This window comes from Hemiscyllium ocellatum, chromosome 8, assembly GCF_020745735.1.
Source record: "Hemiscyllium ocellatum isolate sHemOce1 chromosome 8, sHemOce1.pat.X.cur, whole genome shotgun sequence".
Classification (NCBI taxonomy): Eukaryota; Metazoa; Chordata; class Chondrichthyes; order Orectolobiformes; family Hemiscylliidae; genus Hemiscyllium; species Hemiscyllium ocellatum.
In genome coordinates, this window is record NC_083408.1 from 117,269,861 (window position 1) to 117,297,289 (window position 27,429).

General features: G+C 43.9%; 1 protein-coding gene across 1 annotated transcript in view; it reads right to left on the bottom strand.

The window, feature by feature from the left end:
* noxred1 (NADP-dependent oxidoreductase domain containing 1) overlaps positions 1–27,429 on the bottom strand; it is an 84,624-nt gene that overhangs the window by 51,195 nt on the left and 6,000 nt on the right. Inside the window, exon 2 of the mRNA XM_060829016.1 lies at positions 11,800–11,999. Within this exon, the coding sequence (XP_060684999.1) occupies positions 11,800–11,999 (200 nt within the window). The remainder of the gene's footprint in view (positions 1–11,799; positions 12,000–27,429) is intronic.

The window sequence follows — 27,429 nt, forward strand, 5'->3', positions numbered from 1 at the left end:
CAAGGTCTCTTGGTTCATCAACACTCCCTAGGACCTTACCATTAAGTGGATAAGTTCTGCTAAGATTTGCTTTCCCAAAATGCAGCACCTCGCATTTATCTGAATTAAACTCCATCTGCCACTTCTCAGCCCATTGGCCCATCTGGTCAAGATCCTGTTGTAATCGGAGGTAACCCTCTTTGCTGTCCACTACACCTCCAAGTTTGGTGTCAGCTACAAAATTACTAACTGTACCTCTTATGCTCACATCCAAATCATTTATGTCAATGACAAAAAGTAGAGGACCCAGCACCGATCCTTGTGGCACTCCACTGGTCACAGGCCTCCAGTCTGAAAAACAACCCTCCACCATCACCCTCTGTCTTCTACCTTTGAGCCAGTTCTGTATCCAAATGGCTAGTTCTTCCTGTATTCCATGAGATCTAACCTTGCTAATCAGTCTCCCATGGGGAACCTTGTCGAGCGTCTTACTGAAGTCCATATGGATTACATCTATCGCTCTGCCCTCATCAATCCTCTGTTACTTCCTCAAAAAAACTCAATCAAATCTCTGAGACATGATTTCCCACACACAAAGCCATGCTGACGATCCCTAATCAGTCCTTGACTTATACACGAGGTATTGCTTTCGAGGGGATAAAATTCATGCTTGGCATAAGTCAAAAAATTGACAAATAAGATCCAGATCTCTATATACAATAATAAACAACAAAAGGAAAAAGAATTATGACCATTATTGAATATTTATCTATAAAATAACTGTCTCCATTCTGCCTGCAACAGCGGGAAGACAAGGTCAAGGGCTGCCATAACATACCATAGATATTTGCATGCACAGGTAAAAAATGTATGTAAATATTACATAAATAAATATATACAATTTAGTTACCAACATTCAATTTAACAATTTGAAAATCACATTACGCAAATATATACTGGTGCGTGCAACATGTGATGTTGCAGGTGTTGCATTTGAATCAAAAATGTGGAAATCATTTAAAATGTACCGTTTATACTCATGTATAGGTCGATCTCATGTATAAGACTAAAGTAATTCCTGATGAAGGGCTTTTGCCCGAAATGTCGATTTTCCTGCTCCTCAGATGCTGCCTGAACAGCTATGCTTTTCCATCACTACTCTAATCTAGAATGTGGAAATCATGCCCTTTAAGACTGCAAATATGATCAAGAAGAAACTCCTGAAAAACTAGGGTCAACTTATGCATGAGATATATGAAAAATACCAGATCTTTTGGCCAAAATAAGGGGTCAACTTATACGTGATTAAAGTCGAAAGTGTGGTGCTGGAAAAGCACAGCAACAACCGAGGAGCAGGAAAATCAATGTTTCGGGCAAAAGCCCTTCAGCAGGAATCACTTTCATCTTATACATGATATCGACCTGTACATGAGTATAAATGGTACATTTTAAATGATTGATCATAGGGCTCTGTCCTTAATAGGTAAGTGAACATTAAATGGACCTATGTAGTGTGTAGTCAAATGCATTAAGGTACTTTCTCCAGAGAATAAAACTAATATATGCATTCAACAGTATTGGGAATCTAATTTAAATTTATCATCCAGCCACTGTTTGTCAAACAAGGTTTTGAAGAGGTTTGAATAGCTAATAGAAGCCAGAGTGTGGGAATTTTGGGGGAACTTTCAGGATGGTAATTTGAAACTAGAGTCATGCCAAAGGGAACAGTGCATCCTGTCAATGTCCTGTTGCAACCTATAACAGCCCTCCACACTATCCACAACTCCACTAACCTTTGTGTCATCAGCAAACTTACTAACCCACCCTTTCACTTCTTCACCCAATTCATTTATAAACATCACAAAGAGCAGAGATCCCAGAACAAATCCCTGTAGAACATCACTGGTCATCAAGCGTCAGTCTGAATGCTTTCCATCTACGACCACCCTCTCTGTCTTCTATGGCCAGCCAATTCTGTATCCAGAAAGCCAGACTTCTTCTTACTTTCTGAATGACCCTACCATGGAGGTCCTTATCAAATTGGGTGGCATGGTGGCTGCTGCCTCACAGTGCCAGGGACCTGGGTTCGATTCCTACCTTGGGTGACTGTCTGTGTGGAGTTTCACATTCTTCCTGTGCTTGCGTGGATTTCCTCCCACAATCCAAAGATGTGCAGGTCAGGTGAATTGGCTATGCTAAATTGCCCATAGTGTTAGGTACATTAGTCAGGAGTAAATAAAGGTTTGGGGAATGGGCTTGGGTGGGTTACTCTCTGGAGAGTTGGTGTGGACTTGTTGGGCTGAAGAGCCTGTTTCCACACTGTAGGGAATCTAATCTAAAAACGTCTTGCTAAAAACCATATACACCACATCCACTACTCTACCTTCATCAATGTATTTTGTCACATCTTCAAATAATTCAATAAGGCTTGTAAGGCATGACCCTGTCCCTCACAAAGCGATGCTGACTATCTCTAATCAAACAATTGTTTTCCAAATAATCATAAATCCTGGATCTTAGCATCCTCTCCAATAATTTGCCCACCACCGATGTGAGACTGGCAGGTCTGTAATTCCCAGGGTTATCCTTATTCCCTTTCTTGAATGAGGGAATAACATTTGCCACCCTCCAATCATCTGATGGTACTCCAGTGGAAAGTGAGAATGCAAAGATCGTTGCCAAAGGCGCAACAATCTCTTCCCTCCCTTCCCGTAGTAACCTTGGGTATATCCCTTCAGGACCAAGGGACTTAACTTTCCTCATGTTGGAGGCAAGTATAGAGGGGATGTCAGAGGTGGGTTCTTAACACAGAGAGTTGTGAGAACATGGAATGTGTTGCCAGCAGCAGTTGCGGAAGCGAGGTCACTGGGGACATTTAAGAGACTGCTGGACATGCATATGGTCAAAGAAATTTGAGGGTGCATACATGAGGATCAATGGTCGGCAAAACATCGTGGGCTGAAGGGCCTGCTCTGTACTGTTCTATGTTCTATGTTTAACATCAACCTTTTCGACCATATCAGCCTGTTTCACGTATCAGCTTGTTCCTCACATAAGTGTTGAATGCCTTAGGGTTTTCCTTGATCCTACCTGCTAAAGCTTTTTCATGTCCCCTTCTCACTCTCCTAAGTCTATTCTTCAGTTCCTTCCTGGCTACCTTGTAACCCACTAGAATGCTGTCTGATCTTTGCCTCCTTAACCTTAAGTAAGCTTCCTTCTTCCTCTTGACTAGATGTTCCACATCTCTTGTCATCTAAGGTTCCTTTACCTTACCATCCCGTCCTTGCCTCAGTGGGACAAACTTATCCAGCACTTGCAGCAAGGGCACCACTAATCCAGAACCTCCACATTTCTGTTGAGCATTTCCCTGAGAATATGTATTCCCTACTTCGGCTCCACAGTTCCTGCCTAATACCAGGATGTGGACAGGTTAGGAAAGTGGACAAAGAAGTATCAGATGAAGTACAACATAGGAAAGTGAGAGGTCATGCACTTTGGTAAAAAGAATTGAGGTAGACTTTATTTTCTAAATGGGGAGAAAAGTCATACATCTGCAGAGTTATAGAGATGTACAGCATTGAAAGAGACCCTTGGGTCCAACTCGCCCATGCTGTTCAGTTATCCTAACCTAATCTAGTCCCATTTGCCAGCACCTGGCACAAATGCCTCTAAAACCTTTCCTTTTCATTAACTCATCCAGATGCCTCTTAAATACTATATTTGTATCAGCCTCCACCACTTCATCTGGCAGCTCATTCCACTTACGCACCACCCTCTGCATGGAAAAATTGCACCTTTGGTCCCTTTTATATCTTTCCCCTCTCCCCCTAAACCTATGCTCTCTAGTTCTAGACTCCCCCACCCCAGGGAAAAGACTCTATTTATCCTATTCATGCTCCTCATAATTTTACAAACTATATCTCCTGTGTTCACATCCAAATCATTTATGTAAATGACAAAAAGTAGTGGACCCCAGCACCAATTCTTGTGACACACGATTGGTCACAGGCCTGAAAAAGCAACCCTCCATCTTTTTCCTTCAAGCCAGGTCTGTATCCAAGTGGCTAGTTCTCCCTGTATTTCATGTAGTCTAACCTTACTAACCAGTGTACCATGAGGAACCTTGTTGAACGCCTTACTGAAGTCCATATAGATTAAGTTCACCTCATCAATCCTCTGGTACTTCTTCAAACAAGTTCATGAGACATGATTTCCCACGCACAAAGCCATGCTGACTGTCTCTAACCAGTCCATGCCTTTCCAAATACATGTAAACCATGTCCCTCAAGATTCCTTCTAATAACTTGTCCATCATCAATGTCAGGTTTGTAATAAAGGAATGCCTATAAGTATAGTTTAATCTGGATCTAGATTGGGCAAATCAAATTAGTAACAATAATGCAAAGAGACTTGGGATTGAGTCCAGGATTCTCTCAAGGTAAACTTGCAGGTTGAGTCAGTAGTTAGGAATGAAATGATGGCATTTAATTTGAGAGGACTTGAATATAAATGCACAGATGTAATTCTCAGACTTTATAAGACTCTGATCAGACCACATTTGGAGTATTGTGCGCAATTTTGGGCCCCATATCTCAGGAAGGATGTACTGGCCCTGGAGCAAGTTCAGAGAAGGTTCATGAGTACGGTCCCAGGAGATGAAAAGCTTAACATATGAGGAATGTTTGAGGACTCTGCGTCTATACTTGATGGATTTTAGAAGGATGAGGAGGGATTGAATTGAAACATACAGAATACTGAATGGCCTGGACAGAGTAGATATTAGGAAGATAGAGTCATAGTGTCATAGAGGTATACAGCACGGAAAAAAGCCCTTCGGTCCAACTCGTCCATGCCGACCAATTATCCCAACCCAATCTAGTCCCACCTGCCAGCATCCAGCCCATGTCCCTCTAAACCTGTCCTATTCATATAGCCATCCAAATGACTTTTAAATTTTACAATTGTACCAGCCTCCACCACTTCCTCTGACAGCTCATTCCATACATGTACCACCCTCTGCGTGGAAAAGGTTGCCTCTTTGGTCTCTTTTATATCTTTCCCCTCTCACCCTAAACCTATACCCTCTAGTTCTGAACTCCCCCACCCTGGGGAAAAGACTTTGTCTATTTATCCTATTCATGCCCCTCGTGATTTTGTAAACCTCTATAAGGTCACCCCTCAGCCTCCGAAACTCCAGGGAAAACAGCCCCAGCCTGTTCGGTCTCCCCCTATAGCTCAAATCCTCCAACCCTGGCAACATCCTTGTAAATCTTTTCTGAACCCTTTCAAGTTTCACAACATCTTTCCAATAGGAAGGAGGCCAGAATTGCATGCAATATTCCTGTGGAACAGTCCTAGTTCCAGTCCTACATTGGCCCCTTCCCACAAATCTGTGTTCAGTATATCCACGACAGCTTTGGTCCTGCTTCATCCTCCCACCAGGACCTTCATTTTTGCCTCCAAGTTCCACCCTCTATAACTTTTACATTGTTCATTCCTGACATTTCCCTTCCTTTCCTTGACCTCACCATGTCCATTTCAGGGAATAAACTGGCCACTGCTACCTCCTACAAAGACACCGACTCCCATAATTACCTTCACTCCAGCTCTTCACACCCCACATCCTGAAAGGATTCCATGCCATTTTCCCAGTTCCTTCACCTACACCACACCTGTTCGCTCGATGTCACCTTCCTAAACAGTGCTACTGACATGGCTTCTTTCTTCCATGACCATGGATTCCTGCCCACTGTGGTTGACAAGGCCCTCAATCACATCCAACCTATCACCCGTGCTTCTGCCCTTGCCCCTCCCCATCACACACAACAGCGAGATTGGGTTCCCCTTGTCCTCATGTTTCATCCCACCAGTCTCCGCATTCAAAGGAGCATTCTCCTCCATTTCAGACAACTCCAACAGAATGCCACCACCAAACACATTTTCCCCTCACTCGCCCTGTCTGCATTATGTAGGGATCATTCCCTACGGAACATCCTAGTCCATTCCACAAACACCAACACTAACCTCTCCCTTCGCGGCACCTATGATTCCATTGGTAGAAGAGACTAGGACCCGAGGGTCACAGCCTTAGAGTAAAGGGAAGACATTTTATTACGGAGATAAGGAGAAACTTATTTAGCCAGAGAGTGGTGAGTCTATGGGATTCACTGCCACAGAAGGCTATAGAGGCCAGGTCATTGAGTATATTTAAGATTGAGATATATAAGTTCTTGAATATCAAGGGGATCAAGGGTTACAGGGAGAAAGTGGGAGAATGGGGTTGAGAAACATATTAGCCATAGTTGAATGTTGGAGCAGATCTGATTGGCTGAATGGCCTAATTTCTGCTCCTATGTCTTATGGTCTTATTTACTGTATCAATGCCCCCCATGACTTTATAAACTTCTATAAGGTCACCCCTCAGCCTCCAACGCTCCAGGGAAAACAGCCCCAGCTTATGCAGCCTCTCCCTATGGCTCAAACCCACCAACTCTGGCAACATCATTGTGAAATCTTTTATAGAACATATAACATAAAACAACACAGTGTAGAACAGGCTCTTCAGCCCTTAATGTTGTGCCGCCTTGTGAACTAATCTAAACCCATTGCCCTACACTATCCCATCATTATCCATGTGCTTCTCCAAGGACTGTTTAAATGCTCCTAATGTGGCTGAGTTAACTACATTGGCAGGCAGGGCATTCCACGCCCTTACCACTCTCTGAGTAAAGAACCTACCTCTAGCATCTGTCTTCAGTCTATCCCCCTCAATTTGCAGATATGCCCCCTCATACAAGCTGATGTCATCATCCTAGGAAAAAGACTCTCACTGTCCACCCTATCTAATCTTCTGATCATCTTGTAAGTCTCTATTAAATCCTCTCTTAGCCTTCTTCTCTCCAATGAGAACAGACCCAAGTCCATCACCCTTTCCTCATAAGATCTTCCCTCCAGATCAGGCAATATCCTGGTGAATCTCCTCTGCACCTTGACCGATGTTTCCACATCATTCCTGTAATGGGGCGACCAGAACTGCACACAATACATGAAGTGAGGCCACACTAGTGTTTTGTACAGTTGCAGCATGACGTCATAGTTCCGGAACTCAATCCCTCTACCAATAAACCCTAACACACTGTTGGCCTTCTTAACAGCACAATCAACCTTAATGGCAACTTTCAGGGATCTATGTACATGGACTCCAAGATCCCTCTGCACATCCACACTATCAAGAGTCTTTCCATTGACCCAGTATTCTGCCTTCCTGTTAGTCTTCCCAAAGTGAATCACCTCACATTTATCTGCATTGAACTCTATTTGCCACCTTTCAGCCAATTCTGCAGTTTATCCAAGTCCCCCTGCAACCTGCAACATTCTTCCACACTGTCCACCGATTTTAGTATCACCTGTAAATTTACTAACCCATCCAACTATGCCTGCATCTAAGTCATTTATAAAAATGACAAACAGTTATGTTCCAAAACAGACCCTTGTGGCACACCAGCCTAAATATTTTCCATCAACCACCACTCATTGCCTACTTACAGAAAGCCAGTTCTAATCCAAACTGCTAAATCACCTTCAATCCCATGCCTCTGCATTTTCTCCAACAGCCTACCATGTGGAACCTTGTCAAAGGCTTTATTGAGGTCCATGTACACTATGTCAACTGCCATACCCTCAACCACATGCTTGGTTACCTTTTCAAAAAACTCAATGAGGTTTGTGAGACACGACCTGCTCTTGACAAAACCATGCTGACTATCTGAAATCAAATTGTTGCTTCCTAGATGATTATAAATCCTATCCCTCATAATCCTTTCCAAAACTTTTCTTACAACAGATGTAAGGCTCACTGGTCTATAGTTACCTGGGTCATGTCTATTGCCCTTCTTGAACAAGGACATAACATTTGCAATCTGGTACTAAACCTGTAGACAATGATGACTCAAAGGTCAAGGCCAAAGGCTCGGATAGCTCCTCCCTAGCTTTCCAGACAATCCTTGGATAAATCCCATCCGGCCCAGGGGACCTATCTACTTTTATGCCTTTTGGAATTGATAATATCTCCTCCTTACTAACCTCAGTTCTTTCAAATCTAATAGCCGTATCTCAGTTTTCTCCTCTACAATATTCTCTTTTTCTTGAGTGAAAACAGATGAGAAATAGTCGTTTAGCACCTCTCTGATCTCCACAGGGTCCCCACAGAATTTTCCACTTCTGTCTTTGACAGGCCCTATTCCTACCCTAATCATCGTTTACTCCTCACATCCCAATAGAAAGCTTTAGGGTTGTCCTTTATTCTATTTGCTAAAGACTGCTCATTTACATTCCTTGCTCTTCTTAACTCTCTCTTTAAATCCTTCCTAGCTATTCAGTAACTCTCCATCGCCTCTTCTGAACCATCTCGCCTCAATGTCACATAAACCTCCCTCTTCCACTTAACAACAGATATAATTTCTTTAGTAAACCATGTTTCCCTTACCTAATAACTTCCTCCCTGCCTGACGGGGACATACCATTCAAGGAAAAGCTGAAGTTCTTAATTGGAGAAAGGCCAATTTTGATGGCATTAGGCAAGAACTTTTGAAAGCTGATTGGGGGCAGATGTTCGTAGGTAACAGCAAGGCTGGAAAATGGGAAACCTTCAGAAGTGAGATAACAAGAATCCAGAGAAAGTATATTCCTGTTATGGTGAAAGGAAAGGCTGGTAGGTATAGGGAATGCTGGATGACTAAAGAAAAAGAAGAAAGCATACGTAAAGGTATAGACAGGGTAGATTGAGTGAATCCTTAGAAGAGTATAAAGGAAGTAGGAATATATTTAAAAGGGAATTCAGCAGGGCAAAAGGGGGACATGAGATAGCTAATACAAATAGAATTAAGGAGAATCCGAAGGATCTTTACAATACATTAAGGACAAACGGGTAACTTGGGAGAGAATATGATCCCTCAAAGATCAGCAAGGCGGCCTTTGTGTAGAGCCACAGAAAATGGGGAAGATACTAAACGAGTAGTTTGCATCAGTATTTACTGTGGAAAAGGATATGGAAGATATAGATTGTAGGGAAATAGAAGGTGACACCTTGAAAAAGGTCCAGATTACAGAGGAGGAAGTGCTGGATGTCTTGGAACGCATAAAGGTGGATAAATCCTCAGGACCTGATCAGGTGTACCTGAGAACTAGAGAAGTGATTGCTGGGCCTCTTGCTGAGATATTTGTATCATCGATGGTCACAGGTGAGGTGCTGGAAGACAGGAGGTTAGCTAACGTGGTGCCATTGTTTAAGAAGGATGGTAAGGACAATCCAGGGAACTACAGACCAGTGAGCCTGACGTCGGTGGTGGGCAAGTTGTTGGAGGGAATCCTGAGGGACAGGATGTACATGTATTTGGAAAGAAAAGGACTAATTAGGGATAGTCAACATGGCTTTGTGTGTAAGAAACCATGTCTCACAAACTTGATTGAGTTTTTTGCGGAAGTAACAAAGACGATTGATGAGGGCAGAGCGGTAGATGTGATCTATATGGACTTCAGTAAGGCGTTCGATAAGGTTCCCCAGGGGAGACTGATTAGCAAGGTTAGATCTCACAAAATACAGGGAGAACTAGCCATTTGGATACAGAACTGGCTCAAAGGTAGAAGACAGAGGTTGATGGTGGAGAGTTGTTTTTCAGACTGGAGGCCTGTGACCAGTGGAATGTCACAAGGATCGGTGCTGGGTCCTCTACTTTTTGACATTTATATAAATGATTTGGATGCGAGCATAAGAGGTACAGTTAGTAAGTTTGTAGATGACACCAAAATTGGAGGTGTAGTGGACAGTGAAGAGCGATACCTCAGATTACAACAGGATCTTGACCAGATGGGCCAATGGGCTGAGAAGTGGCAGATGAAGTTTAATTCAGATAAATGCGAGGTGCTGCATTTTGGGAAAGCACATCTTAGCAGGACTTATACACTTAATGTTAAGGTCCTAGGGAGTGTTGCTGAACAAAGAGACCTTGGAGTGCAGGTTCATAGCTCCTTGAAAGTGGAGTCGCAGGTAGATAGGATAGTGAAGAAGGTGTTTGGTATGCTTTCTTTTATTGGTAAGAATATTGAGTACAGGAGTTGGGAGGTTATGTTGCGGCTGTACAGGACATTGGTTAGGCCACTGTTGGAATATTTGTGCAATTCTGGTCTCCTTCCTATCGGAAAGATATTGTGAAACTTGAAAGGGTTCAGAAAAGATTTACAAGGATGTTGCCAGGGTTGGAGGATTTGAGCTATAGGCAGAGGCTGAACAGGCTGGGGCTGTTTTCCCTGGAGCGTCGGAGGCTGAGGGGTGATCTTATAGAGGTTTACAATTATGAGGGGCATGGATAGGGTAAATAGACAAAGTGTTTTCCCTGGGGTCGGGGAGTCCGGAACTAGAGGGCATAGATTTAGGGTGAGAGGGAAAGATATAAAAGAGACCTAAGGGGCAACTGTTTCACGCAGAGAGTGGTATGTGTATGGAATGAGCTGCCAGAAGAAGTGGTGGAGGCTGGTACAATTGCAACATTTAAGAGGCATCTGGATGGGTAGATGAATAGGAAGGGTTTGGCGGGATATGGGCCAGGTGCTGGCAGGTGGGACTAGATTGGGTTGAGATATCTAGTCTGCATGGAGGGGTTGGACCGATGGGTCTGTTTCCATGCTGTACATCTCTATGACTCTATGACACACAATATCTGTTCCTTAAACTAGCTCCACATTTCAATTGTCCCCATCTCCTGCATTTTGCTGCCCGATTCTATGCCTCCTAAATCTTGCCTAATTGCAATATAATTGCCCATCTCCCATCTAATAACTCTTGCCCTGTGGCATGTACCTATCCCTTTTCATCGCTAAATTAAACATAACCAAATTATGGGCACTCTCTCCAAAGTGCTCACCTATCACTATATCAAATACCTAGCCTGGTTCATTACTAAGTACCAGATCCAGTGTGGCCTCTCCTCTTGTCCGTCCTTTGACATACCGTGTCAGGAAACCCTCCTGCACACATTGGATAAAAACTAATCCATCCAATGTACTAGAGTCATCACATTTCCAGTCAAAATCCTTTCCTGAATCCTTTCAAGTTTTATAATATCCTTCCAAAAGCAGGGAGACCAGATTTGCACACAGTATTCCAAAAGTAGCCTATCCAATTTCCTGTACAGCTGCAACATTACCTCCCAACTCAATGCACTCAATTCTCTGATAGTTCGGCACTCCCTCAGTACTGACCCTGTGACAGTGCTGCACTCTCTCAACATTAAAGCTTTCATCCACGACAAATTTCCCAGATGAGTGCACTTTCATTCACATTATTTATTCAGAAATCCTGTTCAAGTCTCTGAAGAGAGGTTGAGCAAAATTGAGGTTTTTTTATTCATTTGTGGGACTTGGGCATTGCTGGCTGGCTAGCATTGGTAGCCCATCCATAGTTGCCCTTGGTGAGCTGCCTTCTTGAATTACTGCAGTCCACTTGCTGTGGGTCGGCCGACAATGCCGGTAGGTAGGGAATTCCAGGATTTTGACTCAATGACTGTGAAGGAACAGCAGTATGTTTCCAAATCAGGGTGATGAGTGGCTTGGAGGGGGAACTTGCAGGTAGTGGTGTTCCCAAGTACCTGCTGCCTTTCTTCAGCCAGAGAGTGGGGAATCTATGGAATTCATTGCCACAGAAGGCTGTGAAGGCCAGGTCATTGAGTGTAGTTTTCTCAGCATACCACTTCCTATCTTTCAGCTCTTGCTTTAATACAGGTACAGAATGTAATTAGAACTTTGCTCATTAAAAAAAAACCGTACTGAGTTTTTCTGGTCTCCTGGTGGAGACAGTAATACATGTTGCAGTCAGCTCCGTCAACTGAAGTAAGGATAATACCAGTTGCTTCCCGAAGTGGCCACAGCCCAGCACCCCAATTCTCAGACAGCCTCTGTTAAACTTAAGGATCTGGTATTTCGCCATCCAGGAGTTTGGAAAATGGACTCCATCGATTATTTTGCATCTGCAGAAATTGGAAAACTCAATTAGCTTACTTTTAGCATTGTGCCACATTGAGGTACATTGCAATTACAGCAGGACCCGACCCATTCAGCACTGGTCTGGAACTCTGGTTGCTGTCTCTATTTCTTTCTCCCTCTTGCACTCTCCAGTTATCTCACAGGAGCTTTTTGTTATGTCCATCTATTATTTCCTGTGATAGCTGATTCCACATTCTCACCACTTTCTGGTTAAAGAGGTTTTTCTCCTGAATTCCCTTTAGGGAATACCTCTGCCATTATTTCAGATACCCTCTGAGAATTGATCATTGGCCTCCTATTCCACATTTTCAAGCTGCATTTTGACAATATAATCTGAAAATAGTGTCAGTTTCCACAGTCATGCTGGAGAATGGCCAGCGTGAGCGTAGGGCCGATGAGGAAGAGTGGAGTGAACTTGTGCCTGGAGTCAAAGGAGGTAGGAGAGGTCCTTAATGAATACTTTGTTTCAGTATTCACTACTGAGGATAGTTTGAAACAGACTGAAATGTTAGAACAGCTTGATGTTAGGAAGGAGGATGTGCTGCAAATTTTGAAAAACCTAAGGATAGATAAATCCCCTGGGCCCGATGGGATATACCCTAGGTTGCTACGTGAAGCGAGGGAAGAAATTTCTGTGCCTTTGATTCAAGGGTCCTCACTGTCCACTGGAGAAGTGCCAGATGACTGGAGGGTGGCAAGTGTTATTCCCTTGTTCAAGAAAGGGAATAGGGATAATGCTGGCTGGGCAAAGTATTGGAGAGGATTCTGAGAGACAGGATTTATGATTATTTGGAAAACCATAGTTTCATTAGAGATAGTCAGTATGACTTTGTACGGGGCAGGTCATGTCTCATAAGCCTTATTGAATTCTTTGAGGATGTGACAAAACAATTTGATGAAGGTAGACCAGTCAATGTAGTGTACATGGGTTTTAGTAAGGTGCTCGATAAGGTTCCCCATGATAGGCTCATTCAGGAAGTAAGGAGGCATGTAATACAAGGAAATCTGGTTACCTGGATATAGAAGACAGTGGGTGGTGGTAGATGGAAAGCATTCAGGCTGGAGTTCAGTGACCAGTGGTGTTCTGCAGGAATTCGTTCTGTGGCCTCTGCTCTTTGTGATTATTTTTTATATAAGTTACTTGGATGAAGAAATGGAAGGGTGGGTTCGTAAGTTTGCAGATACCACAAAGATCGATGGAATTGTTAATAGTATGGAGGGCCATTGTAAGTTGCAACAGGACATTGATAGGATGCAGAACTGGGCTAATAAGTGACCAATGGAGTTCAACCTGGAAAAGTGTGAAGTGATTGACATTGGAAGGTTGAATTTGAATTCAGAATACAGAGTTAAAGACAGGATTCTTGGCAGTGTGGAGGAACAGAGGGGTCCATGTCCATAGATTCCTCAAAGTTGCCATCCAAGATGATATGGTTGTTAAGAAGGCAAAGCAGTAAGAGAATTGAGTTTAAGAGCCATGAGGTTATACTGCAGCTCCATAGAGCCCTAGTTAGATCATAGTTGGAATATTGTGTTCAGTTCTGGTTGCCTCACTATAGGAAAGATGTGGGAGCTTCAGAGGGGGTGGCAGAGGAGATTTACCAGGATGCTGCCTGAACTAGAGGGCATGTCTTTTGAAGAAAGGTTTTTCTCATTGGAACAAAGAAGGTTGAGAGGTGACTTGATCGAGATGTACAAGATGTCAAAAGGCACTGATAGAGTGGATAGCCAGAGACTTTTTCCCATGGTGGAAATGTCTATCATGAGGGGACATAATTTTAAGATAATTGGAGGAAGGTTTCGGAGAGATGTCAGAAGTAGGTTCTTTACAGTGGGTGCCAGCAATGGTAGTAGAGTCAAATACATTATGGACATTTAAGCAACTCTTGGATAGGCACATGGAAGTTAGTACAATGAAGGATATGTAGGTTAGTCTGATCTTAAAGTACGATAAAAGGCCAAAAGCACAACATCAAGGGCCAAAGGTCCTGTACTGTTCTATGTTCTATGTACCTAGCTTTAATACCTGGTACCCTAATCACTATTGCCTTGAATCATGACAGTTTCTAAATTCCCAGACTACCTGACAGCAAGGAACTAAATGAACTGAAATAACCTTCAAATAAAATATGGCAGGTTTCCTTCCCTCCACCTAGCTAATGTCTCAGACTGAAACAGACTTTTCACAGCTTCCTGTCATATTTGACCCTGATGTAATTTATTTTCCATTTCTCGTTTTTATGCCTCCCCTTGGTGATGCCATCCATTAGCAGAATGCTGACTTTCAGCTATCTATCACACAGTCGCGCCATCACAAATTTCACATATTTCTACCTTACATTTGCTCCTTTGCTCTTGTATCAGCTCCACTGTTGCTGAAACCTCCATCTACGCCTTTGTCACCTTCAGAATTGATGATTCCGTGCACTGCTGGCTGGTCTCCCACATTTTGCACCACTCCTCCAAAAACCCAACCCCTCCCTGCCCCTGACCTGTAAACCTAAGGTTATCCAAAGCTCTGTTTCCCAAGTCCTAACATGCACCAAATCCCATTCACCTATTATCCCCTGTTCACTGACCTATACTAGCTACAAATTTGACAATTTGGATTTTCAAATTCTTGTCTGTCTTTTTGATTTCCCTCCTTGGCCTTCCCTTCTTCCTGTTGATTGATAAATAATTAACACTTAAAACTTAATAATTTATAATTCTGATGAATAGTATTGAGCTAAGCATTGAGCAACAGTCACTCACATGTGATCAACAATATTGAATTGATGGATAAGAATATTGATTATTTATTAGTTGAACCCTACTATGATTTATAACATTAGCAACAAAAACAGAAATTACTGGAAAAGCTCATTAGGTCAGGCATTTTTGTGGGGAGAATCAGAGTTAACATTTTAGAGTGACCCTTCTTCTGAAGGGATTTGTTTGCATCAATGTCATTCTCAATTATAAATTTGATTATTTTTGTTGTGTTATTATTGGTCATAATTGGCTTATTTTCACTTGTTTATTTGGGGTTGATTATTCACTGCTGTATGTTCATTGTTATTTGGACGTTACTTTAATTCTTTGATGTTGTTTGGAGTCTGGGAGACCAGCAGCTGCTGTAATATTTGACTGTCTCCAACGTAGACTCATGCAGTCAGCAAGTGCCATGATAATTGCTTGGCCTGCTGAGAATTGCCTGCATTTCCTGTTCATACTAATCTCTTGTTGGTTTGATTCTTGTGATTGTATAAAAGCTGTCAGGGTGATTTACTTAAATCTTGTACCCTATTGCAAATAACTCAAATTGTTTGCATGAATAAGTAATACTGAGAAACTGGGTTGGGTTCGCACAGTTTGCAAAACATTCTCCAGATTAGTGAGTTTTGAGAAGATTTGTAGCTCAGTTTGAGGTTCTGAATGTAGGTTTGCTCGCTGAGCTGGACTGTTCGGTTTCAGATGTTTCGTCACCATACTAGGTAACAATTTCAGTCAGCCTCCAGATGAAGCTCTGGTGGTATGGCCCGCTTTTTATTTGTGTGTTTAGTTTCCTTGGGTTGGTGACACCATTTCCTGTGGTGATGTCATTTCCTGTTCTTTTTCTCAGAGGGTGGTAAATGGGATCCAAGTCAATGTGTTTGTTGATACAGTTCTGGTTGGAATGCCATGCTTCTAGGAATTCATGTGCGTGACTCTGTTTGACTTGTCCTAGGATGGATGTGTTGTCCCAGTCAAAATGGTATCTATCCTCATCTGTATGTAAAGACACTAGTAAGAGTTGGTCATGTCTTTTTGTGGCAAGTTGACGTTCATGTATCTTGGTGGCTAGTTTTCTGCCTGTTTGTCCAATGTAGTTCTTGCAAGGTATTTTGTAAATTACATCAGTTTTGGTTATTGTCTGTATAAGGGTCCCTCAAGTTCATTAGCTGCTGTTTTAGTGTGTTAATGGGGTAATGGGCTACCATGATGTCTGACAGTCATTTCCAAGATGTCTTTGATGTAGGGGAGAATAGCTAGGGTTTTTGGGCGTGTTTTGTCTGCTTGTTTGGGTTTGTTGCTGAGAAATCGGCACTGTGTTTGTTGGGTACCCATTCTTTATGAATACACTGTGCAGGTGATTTTCCTCTGCTACATATGTACATTATCAAATAATCTTTCACCATTTCAAAAGCTGTTCAGTGGGCTCATACCGAAATGCTAACTGAATTACATCCTCTATATCTCATTTGCCTGCTCTGTCTGGGTGGCACGGTGGCACAGTGATTAGCACTGCTGCCTCACAGCGCCAGAGACCCGGGTTCAATTCCTGCCTCAGGCGACTAACTATGTGGAGTGTGCACATTCCCCCTGCGTGCGTTTCCTCCGGGTGCTCCGGTTTCTTTCCACAGTCCAAAAATATGCAGGTGTGGTGAATAGGCCATGCTAAAATTGCCCGTAGTGTTAAGTGAAGAGGTAAATGTAGGGGAATGGGTCTGGCTGGGTTGCACTTCGGCGGGTTGGTGTGGACTTGTTGGGCTAAGGGCCTGTTTCCACACTGTAAGTAATCTAATCTCATCACCGTCAAAAATAAGGAAATAACTGACAAATTGACACTCTTAATGGAATGGTTACTTAATTTTAAAAATCTTTGTAACAAACATGTTTCTCTTAAGTAGCACTGCAGCATTGTAACATTTACAGCATTATACTTTAGTCATATATTTAATAATTAATTTGAAAACAGTTTCACCAGCCAAGAAATTATGAAAACCAGTGATTCATTAGATGGACATAACTGATTGCTAGTTTTTATTTTAAAATTAATTATAGCTTGCTGTGAACGGTTTTGTGGTATTATTTCTGTAATGTCGATGATTGATTGCTGCCATCTGAGGAGTGATCTTGAATTGATTGATGTGATGTTGATGACTAATATACCATCTGCCGTGATTTTTTTTCAGTGATTTTAATGATTAAGTGCTCTGATTTACACAGTAATATTTATTATTGGTAATGTGATTTGCTCAGTGATAATTACTATGAATTAAAACTTCAGATCGCATCACAGTTACAATTCTCTAAAGTTTCTAAAAGAATGGCTAAATAACATTTTGAGTTCCCATTGTCACCACAATATTGTAAATGATCGATTCTGGCAGAAACACCTGAGGTATACTGGCTAGATTTGCTACCACTGATCCTTCAGCTGGTATGAGTCAAGCTACTGACACCACGTGAGAAAAAATGCCCACAAGAAGTCTTCAGCAGGAGTTGATGTTGTCTTAGTTAATCAGTAAGTGTTTACTCCGTATTACTTAGTATCTGGTTATAGTATATCTAAGGTAGTCTCATAGCTGCTGCCTGACCTGCTGTGCTTTAACCAGCAACACATTTTCAGCTCTGATCTCCAGCATCTGCAGACCTCACTTCTTACTCATAGCAGACAATCAGAACAAGAACATAGTAACTGCTAGATGGAAAACTAGCATGATACATTGATTAGCTCCTCCCAGAAATAGTCCTATCCATCCTGATGGTGATAGATATATTGCGATATCTGTTAAACCATTCAAATACTGCTGCATACAACAATATTTAGTATCTCCAGGACTTACAACAGTCCTCTGACTACACCAGATCCTGCAATCGACGATCAGTGCCATGCACCTTCACATGCGCACACTGGACTCCACTCTGTAGCAACATCAACACAACCTTTCCCAAAGCTGTGCCATTCCCCACTTCCACTTCATCCTTTGTCTCATCCGTTGCCTCAAAAACACTTTCTCTTTCTTTCAGGCATCAAGGCGCAAAAGCCCCAGAAACTGATGGATTCCCAACAACGGTCCTGCACTGCTCTCCCCTTTCCACCTCTCAGACCCCATCCCATCCCTTAACTCAGAGCCGATCTTTATTGTCCCTTCGTACCCACCTCTTCCCCACCCTCCGATGCCATCCCTTTCCGTCCCCCAGAGATCACTCCCCCCAACCTCAGCCCTTGTTGTGTTTTCACCATACCTCCTGACCTTCCCCTCTCTGAAAGTGAACATACTGTCCTCAGCAAAGGACTGAGCTTCATACCCTTACGCTACCACCTTAATGAATTTCAGGCTCGCCATGATGTTGAACTGTTTTCCTGCTGTCTCCATCTCCGTGTTCACTTGTTCAGACAGGACTCCCCCTCGTTCCACTGATCCCTTCACCCAGTATTCCAGTATTCACCCTCCACTTGGACTGCTTCCTCGGCCTCTTACCTGCTCTCAATCTCTTCATTGAAAACTGTCAGGGTAACTTCGGCTATCTCAATGTCTCTGCTCCTCTCACCCACTCTAACCTGTCCCCTTATGAAACTGGCCCACTCTCAGGTCCAAACCTAACTTTGGCATCAAAACCGCCTACAAGGGTGGTCTGATTGTAGTCTCGTACACTGATTTTTACGTTACAGAGGCTCAACGCCAACTCTTGGACACTTCCTACCACCCCCTGGACCATGACCCTACATCTGAACACTCAGCCTTTGTTGCCAGGACTGTCACTGACCTCGTTACCTCCGGAGATCTCCTCCCACTACTTCCAACCTTATAGTCTCCCAACCCTCCACAGCTCGCTTCTACCTCCTTCCCACAATACGATGGGTAGGCCCATCGTATCAGCATGTTCTTGCCCCACCGAGTTCATTTTCTCCTGCCTTGATTCCACCCTCTCTTCCCTTATCCACACCTATATCTGTGATTCCTCTGATGCCTTCCACCGTATTGACAATTTCCAGTTCCCTGGCCCTAACTGCCTCCTGTTCACCATGAATGTCCAATCCCTTTACACCTCCATTCCCCACCAGGATGGTCTGCAAGCTCTTGACTTCCTCCTCAACCAGAATCCTGAACAATCTCCATCCGCTACCAATCTCCTCCATTTGGCAAAACTTGTTCTCTCATCGAATCATTTCTCTTTTAGTTCACCTCACTTCTGCATAAGTGAAAGGAATGGCTATGAGTATCCGCACTTGCCCCAGTTATACCTGCCTCCTTATAGGGTATGTGGAACAGTCCTTGGTCCAGTCCTACACTCGCCCCCCTCTGACAATCTTCTCGGTACATTGATGACTGTTCCAGTGCCACTTCATGCTCCCACCTTGGTCCTTGAGACATTTGTTCATTTGCCTCCAATTTCCACTCCTCTATAACGTTCACATCGTTCATTTCTGACACTTCCTTTCCTTTCCCTGATCTCTCTGTCTCAATTTCAGGAAATAAACTGTCCACATTCATCCACTATAAAACCACTGACTCCCAAAGCTACTTTCACTACAGCTGTTCCCACACCATGTTCCATTTGCCTACGTTGTATCTGTTTGGATGATGCCACTTTCCAAAACAATGCTGCTGACATGGCTTCCTTCTTCCATAACTATGTTTTCCCAAGATTTGGAGATGCTGGTATTGGACTGGGCTGTACAAAGTTAAAAATCACACAACACCAGGTTATAGTTCAACAGGTTTATTTGGAAGCACTAGCTTTCAGAGCGCTGCTCCTTCATCTCTACAACCATCTGATGAAGGAGCAGCGCTTCGAAAACTAGTGCTTCCAAATAAACCATTTGGACTATGACCTGACATTGTGTGATTTTTAACTATGTTTTCCCACCCATTGTGATTGACGGGCCCTCAACCACAATGAACCTATCACTCATGATCACCCCTCATGCTCCTTCCCATCACTCACAACACCATGATTGTGTTCCCCTCGTCCACACTTTCCATCCCACTAGTTTCAACGATCATTCTCCGTCATTTCAGACAACCCCAGAAAAACATCACCACCAAACACACCTTCCCCTCACTCCCCCTCCCCGCATTTGCAGGGATTGTTCCCTCTGGGACACCTTAGTCCATTCCTTGACCACCAACACCATGCTCCCCCTTTCCCATGGCACCTTCCGTGTAACCACAGAAGGTGCAACACCTGCAATTCAACTCCTTCCTGTTCACCATCCAAGGGCCTGAAGTGTTTCCAAGTGAAGCAGCATTTCACCTACACCTTCTCCAATCTGGTCGATTGCATTCGTTGCACCCAATGTGGCCTACTCTACATTGGAGAAACCAAACACAGACTGGGTGACTGCTTTGCAGAACACCTCTGGTCCGTGCTCAAGCATAACTCCGGCCATCCTGTAGCTGGACATCCTGCTTGCATGTCCACTTGTCTGTCCTCAGCATGCTGCAATACTCCAGCAAATCACACCGCAAACTGAAGGAACAACATCTCATCTTCAGATTAGGACTTTCCAACCTTCTGGGTTTAATATTGAGTTCATTAACCTTCAGATTGTGAACCCAATCCCATTTCTTCCCTTTCTTTTAGCTATACTTTTTGTATTCTCTGTCACTATGTCCTCTCTCCTCTTCCCCCACTCCAACTGGAGTACCTATTCTTTCCAGTTTTGCAGTTAGACACACTATTGTTCTAGTCAAAAGTGAGGACTGCAGATGTTGGAGATTAGAATTGAGAGTGTGGTGTTGGAGAAGCACAGCAGGTCAGGCAGCATCCAAGGAGCAGGAGAATTAACATTTTGGGTAAAAGCCCTTTTGCCATTCTCACATACCAGTCACTTAATATCTGCACTATCAGCAGTCTTTCTCCCCTCAACACTCCTCCTGACAATTGATTAATTATTCTGATTGCTTAGTGATATTTATTGATCAACTGCTCAGTGATTGATTGCTCTGATTTGGACTATCCATTGATTTGTGTATTCTGTGTCTATAAATTAATTACTTTGATTTAATCACTGATATTGATGAGGGATTGCTCTGATTGACTCAGTGATACAGAATCATAGAACTGATTGATTTATTATTGTCACATGCACCGAGATACAGTGAAAAGTGTTGTTTTGTATGGTACACTGATACAGCATACACACAAACTACGTAAGGTTAGCAGAACATTGTATTCTGCACTGTGTTACAGCAACAGTGAAGGTGCAGAGAGAGAGGGAGGGATTAACATTTGGTTTGATTTATTATTGTCACATGTAGCTCGGTACAATGAAACGTTTTGCTTTGCACACAGTACAGGCAGGTCATACCACACAAACTGCAAAAAGGTATGAGAACAGAGCAAGGAATTTAATGTTACAGCTGCTGAGAAGGTGCACAAGGATCACGATCAACATTAAATTTAAACTTTGAGAGGTCTGTTCAAAAGTCTGATAACAGCAAGGAATAAACTCTCTTGGACCTATTTAGAGTCATGGAGATGAACAACACAGAAACAGACAGTTCAGTCCAACTCGTCCATGCCAACTAAATACAGAAGAATCTTGATTATCCGAACGAGAAGGGCCCGCTCCCCAACACGCCCCCACCCCCTGGTCTACCCCGCCCCCTCTCCAGGGCAGCCACACTGGACACCAACAAGACTGCTGCTGCTGCTGCCTTTTGGTGGGGGGGGGGGGGGAGCTAAGTCTTCAAATAGCACACACAAACAGCCACAAACAAGTTTTTACTGCAACTTTTGGACAGGTTTCACCTTTGCCCTGTACAGGACAATGTTTATCTGGTGAATGGGGGGGTTTAGGGTACACGCCTGTGTAAAAAACTCCAGGGAAAGTGTGGGGGGAGAGAGAGAGAACGGGAGGTCAGTCATTTGGAGACAGTGCCTGGGCTCCCATCAGTCCAGGACTGTTCTCGGCAGCATTTCAGGAAGTGAAGTTCACTTTTAATCACTGTAAACAAAAGACGAGATCGCCTTTGGATAATCCGATATTTGGATAATTGATATTCAGATAATAGAGGTTCTTCTGTATTCTAAATTAATGGAGTCCCATTTGCCAGCACTTGGCCCATAACTCTCTAAACCCTTCCTATTCACATACCCATCCAGATGCCTTTTCAATGTTGTAATTGTATCAATCTCCACCACTTCCTCTAGCAGCTCATTCCAGAAACGCGCCACCCTTTGTGTGATAAAGTTACGTCTTAAGAGGCTTTAAAATCTTTCCCCTCTCACGCAAAACCTATACCCTCTAGAATCATCATCATAGAAGCCCTACAGTGTGGAAACAAACTAGTTGGCTCAACAAGTCACACTGACCTTCCAAAGGGAAACCTGCCAGACCCATTCCCCTACCCTATTACTCTACATTTCCCCTGACTAATGCACCTAACCTCTGAACACTATGAACAATTTAGCGTAGCCAAGTCACCTAACCTGCATATCTTTGGATTGTGGGAGGAAACTGGAGTACCCAAAGAAAACCCACACAGACATGGAGAGAATGTGCAAACTCCACACAGTCGCCCAAGGCTGGAATCGAACCTGGGTCTCTGGTGCTGGGAGGCAGCAGTGCTAACCACTGAGCCACCATGCCGACTGTGATCTGGACTCCCCCACCCCTGGGAAAAGACCCTGTTTATTTACCCTATCCATGCCCCTCATGATTTTACAAACTTCCATAAGGTCACCCCCCCCCCCAGCCTCCGACGCTCCAGGGAAAGCAGCCCCAGCCTGTTCAGCCTCTCCCTATAGCTCAAACCCTCCAACCCTGGCAACATCCTTGTAAATCTTTTCTGAACCCTTTCAGGTTTCATAATATCCTTCCTATAGGAGAGAGACCAGAATTGCACACAATATTCTAAAAATGGCCTAACAAGTGTCCTGTACAGCCACAACATGACTTCCCAACTCTGATAATCAATGCTCTGACCAAAAAGGAAAGCATACTAATCGCCCTCTTCACTATCCTATCCACCTGACACTCCACTTTCAAGGAACGATGAACCTGCACTCCAAGGTCTCTTTGTTCAGCAACAGTCCCCAGGAACTTACCATTAAGTATATAAATCCTGCCCTGATTTGCCTTTTCAAAATGGAGCACCTCACATTTATCTAAATTAAACTCCATCTGCCACTCCTCGGCCCACTGGCCCATCTGATCAAGATCCTGTTGTACTCTAAGGTAACCTTCTTAGCTGTCCACTACACCTCCAATTTTAGTGTCATCTGCAAACTTACCAATTATACCTCCTATGTTCACATCCAAATCATCTATGTAAATGATGAAAAGCAGTGGACCCAGCACCAATCCTTGTGGCACACCAATGGTCACAGGCTTCTAGTCTGAAAAGCACCCCTCCACCACCACCCTCTGTCTTCTACCTTTGAGCCAGTTATGTATCCAAATGGCTAGTTCTCCCTGTATTCCATGTGATCTAATCTTACTAATCATGAGGAGCCACGTATTCAAACTATTATATCTTCTGGCCAACACATGAGGGTGGAATAGAGTATAACCAGAGTGGGAGGCTCTTTGATTATGGTGGTAAAAACAATGACTGTAGATGCTGGAAACCAGATTCTGGATTAGTGGTGCTGGAAGAGCACAGCAGTTCAGGCAGCATCCAAAGTGCAGCGAAATCGACGTTTCGAGCAAAAGCCCTTCATGAAGGAATCCTGATGAAGGGCTTTTGCCCGAAATGTCGATTTCGCTGCACTTTGGATGCTGCCTGAACTGCTGTGCTCTTCCAGCACCACTAATCCAAGTTCTTTGATTATGTTGCTTTTCTGTAAAAGTGGGAAGTATAGATAAAGTCATTGGAAGAAAAGCTAGTTGGTGTGATGGATGGAGATGTGTCCACAACTCTGTATTTTCTTCCAATCTTGGGAAGAGCAGTTGAATCACAGAACACCTATAGCATGGAAGCAGGTCATTCAGCCCATCCATCCAGCCTACACCAACCCTCCAAAGACTCACCTCCCCTAACCTATTCCATTGACTCTGCACTTTCCATGGCCAATCAATGTAACCTGCACAATTTTGGACTGTTGGAGGAAACCAGAGCATCCAGATGACATGCATATAGACAGTGTGTGTTGGGGGCGGCGGGGGGGGAATTGAATGTGCAAACTGCACTCCACTCGGTCACCTGAGGGTGAAAACACAACTGGCTCCATGGCACTGTGACACAGCAGGGTTAAGCACTGAGCCACCTGATCAGGATCCGGAATGGCTCTGATTGACTCAGTCATATTGATTCAGGACAGCTCTGATTGACTCCGTGATATTTATCAAGGATGGCTCTGATGGACTCAGTGTGATATTGATTAAGGATGTCTCACGGTTGCTGGGCCTTCCCGAACGAGAGGAGGAAGGCCAGCTTGTGGATTTCTTGGAACAATGGCTCTCACAATTATTGAAGTTGGAGTCAGAGCTGGTCTGGGTGCAGCGGGCCCACCGGGTTGCTGTGCGTAGGCCTGGGTCGGACCAGTGCCCCCACCGGGTTCTAGTCTGACTTCAATGTTATACAGAAAAACAAATGCTCCTAGAGGCCTCCAGAGTCCTGGGGAAGGAGCCCCAGGCCATGATGTACAAGGGCTCCAAGATAATGCTATTTCAGGACTTCTGTCCAGTCGTGGTCTGCAAGAGGAGGGCATTCAACGAGGCAAAGAAGCATTTAAGAGACTTAAATATTCAATCATTGCTGCTGTCACATACTCACTGACACCTGCCCCACCCCCGCTGTATTCGCCACCACTCCCACGCATACTGTTGACATACCCCCCACAGGACCCAAGTTTTCACCATTCTCCCAGACTTCCCCTCACTGAGGACGAACGATCAGTCCTCAGCAAATGCCTTACCTTTATCCCCCTCCATCCATGCATCAATGAATTTAATACATGTCGTGATGTCGAACACTTCTTCCGCTGCCTCCACATCCGAGCTTTACAATCAGGACTCCCGCCCATCTTCTGAAGACCACTTCACTCACCTCCATCACACTCTATCCACCTGGACCCTCTACGCTGGCCTATTTCCCGCCCTCGATCTCTTCATTTCCAACTGCCGCCAAGACATTAACCACCTCAAACTGTCTATCCCCCTCCCCCACTCCAACCTCTCACCTCACAATGCGCCGCCCTCCACTCTTCTGCTCCAATCCCAACCTCACCATCAAGCCAATGGACAAAGGGGGTGCAGTGGTAGCTTGGCACACTGACCTCAAAACCACTAAAGCCACACGCCAACTTGAAGACACCTCCTCCTACCGTGCCCTTGACTATGACCCCACCCCCCATCACCAAACCATTATCTCCTAGACCATACAGAACCTCATCATCTCAGGAGATCTCCCACCCACAGATTCCAACCTCATAGTCCAGGAACCCCGCACTGCCCGGTTCTACCTCCTTCCCAAGATCCACAAGCCTGACCACCCTGGCTGACCGCGCTCAAAGGTAGAAGACAGAGGGTGGTGGTGGAGGGTTGTTTTTCAGACTGGAGGCCTGTGACCAGTGGAGTGCCACAAGGATCGGTGCTGGGTCCTCTACTTTTTGTCATTTACATAAATGGTTTGGATGCGAGCATAAGAGGTATAGTTAGTAAGTTTGTAGATGACACCAAAATTGGAGGTGTAGTGGACAGCGAAGTGGGTTACCTCAGATTACAACAGGATCTTGACCAGATGGGCCAATGGGCTGAGAAGTGGCAGATGGAGTTTAATTCAGATAAATGTGAGGTGCTGCATTTTGGGAAAGCAAATCTTAGCAGGACATATACACTTAATGGTAAAGTCCTAGGGAGTATTGCTGAACAAAGAGACCTTGGAGTGCAGGTTCATAGCTCCTTGAAAGTGGAGCTTTCACTATCCTATCTACCTGTATTGAAAGCAGGTAGATAGGATAGTGAAGGAGGTGTTTGGTATGCTTTCCTTTATTGGTCAGAGTATTGAGTAGAGGAGTTGGGAGGTCATGTTGCGGCTGTACAGGACATTGGTTAGGCCACTGTTGGAATATTGTGTGCAATTCTGATCTCTTTCCTATTGGAAAGATGTTGTGAAACTTGAATGGGTTCAGAAAAGATTTACAAGGATGTTGGCAGGTTTGGAGGATTTGAGCTATAGGGAGAGGGTCAACAGGCTGGGGCTGTTTTCCCTGGAGCGTCGGAGGCTGAGAGGTGATCTTATAGAGGTTTACAAAATTATGAGGGGCATGGATAGGGTAAATAGGCAAAGTCTTTTCCCTAGGGTCGGGGAGTCCAGAACTCGAGGGCATGGGTTTAGGGTGAGAGGGGAAAGATATAAAAGATACCTAAGGGGCAACATGTTCATGCAGCGGGTGGTGCGTGTATGGAATGAGCTGCCAGAGGAAGTGGTGGAGGCTGGTACAATTGCAACATTTAATTTGGATTAAATTTGGAGGCATTTGGATGGGTTTATGAATCAGAAGGGTTTGGAGGGATATGGGCCGGGTGATGGCAGATGGGACAAGATTGGGTTGGGATATCTGGTTGGCATGGACCGGTTGGACCAAAGGGTCTGTTTCCGAGATGTACATCTCTATGACTCTAAGTTAATGGCTTTCAGGGTCCGCCATACAATTATAGGGGGAGATTTTAACTGTATTATTGACCCAGAGACGGATACAATACCTAGGAGCACTGCGGGCATGTCTCTGTGATCTAGACAACTGGCAGGTCTAGTAGATGTGTGGAGGTGTCTTCATCCCCAAGGTAGAGACTTTACTTTCTACTCTAACCCACACAAGAGCCATACCAGAATTGATATGTTTTTTTGCCCCCTCGACCCTTTTGAATTCAATACTGTTTTGTAAAATAGGTAATATAATTATTTCTATTCAAGCCGCAGTATATATGGAAGTCAAGACTAGGGATGATGGGATAGGCCCCTGACATTGGTGTATGGATCCTTTCTTATTGAAGAATAGCAAATTTATAAAGTATGTTTCGCAGGAATTCAAAACCTTCTGGGATATTAACTCAGGTACGACTATTAACCCTTCGATGATGTGGGAGACCACTAAGGCATATGTGTGAGGCATGGTCATCTCATATTCTGCGACCCAGAAAAGACAAAGGGTAGAGCAACAGCATCTGCTCAAGGTTCGCTTGAAGGCAACTGAGATAGAATATGTTGATAGGCCCTCCATTACTAAATTACAGCAGATCACAGCCCTTCGGGCAGCCTTGAATACTGCACTTACCCAAACAGCAAAGTGTGAAATATTATTCGCAAAGCAGAGAATATTTGAATATGGTGACTAGCCTGGCAGGTACCTAGCGTACATTGCCAGAAAGAAAAAGGCTCCATTAGAGAAAGTGCTGGTACCCTGACTTGGGACCATCTGACAGCCTTTAGAAAGTTCTATTTTGAACTGTATAGGTCGCAGGACTGTGAGGATAGAACTGGGAAGATGGAGACTTTCAAAAATTTGGCCTTGCTGGCCCTAACCTTGGAGCAGGTGATGATCTTGAATGCCCCCTTGACAACCCAGGAAGTACAGGACGCAGTTAGGCAGCTTCAGAGTGGCAATGCGCCTGGGACAGATGAATTCCAGGCTGAGTTCTATAAAGAATTTATAGGGGAACTGGCCGGGCCACTCATAAATATGTACAATTACTCACACAGTCAGGACAAT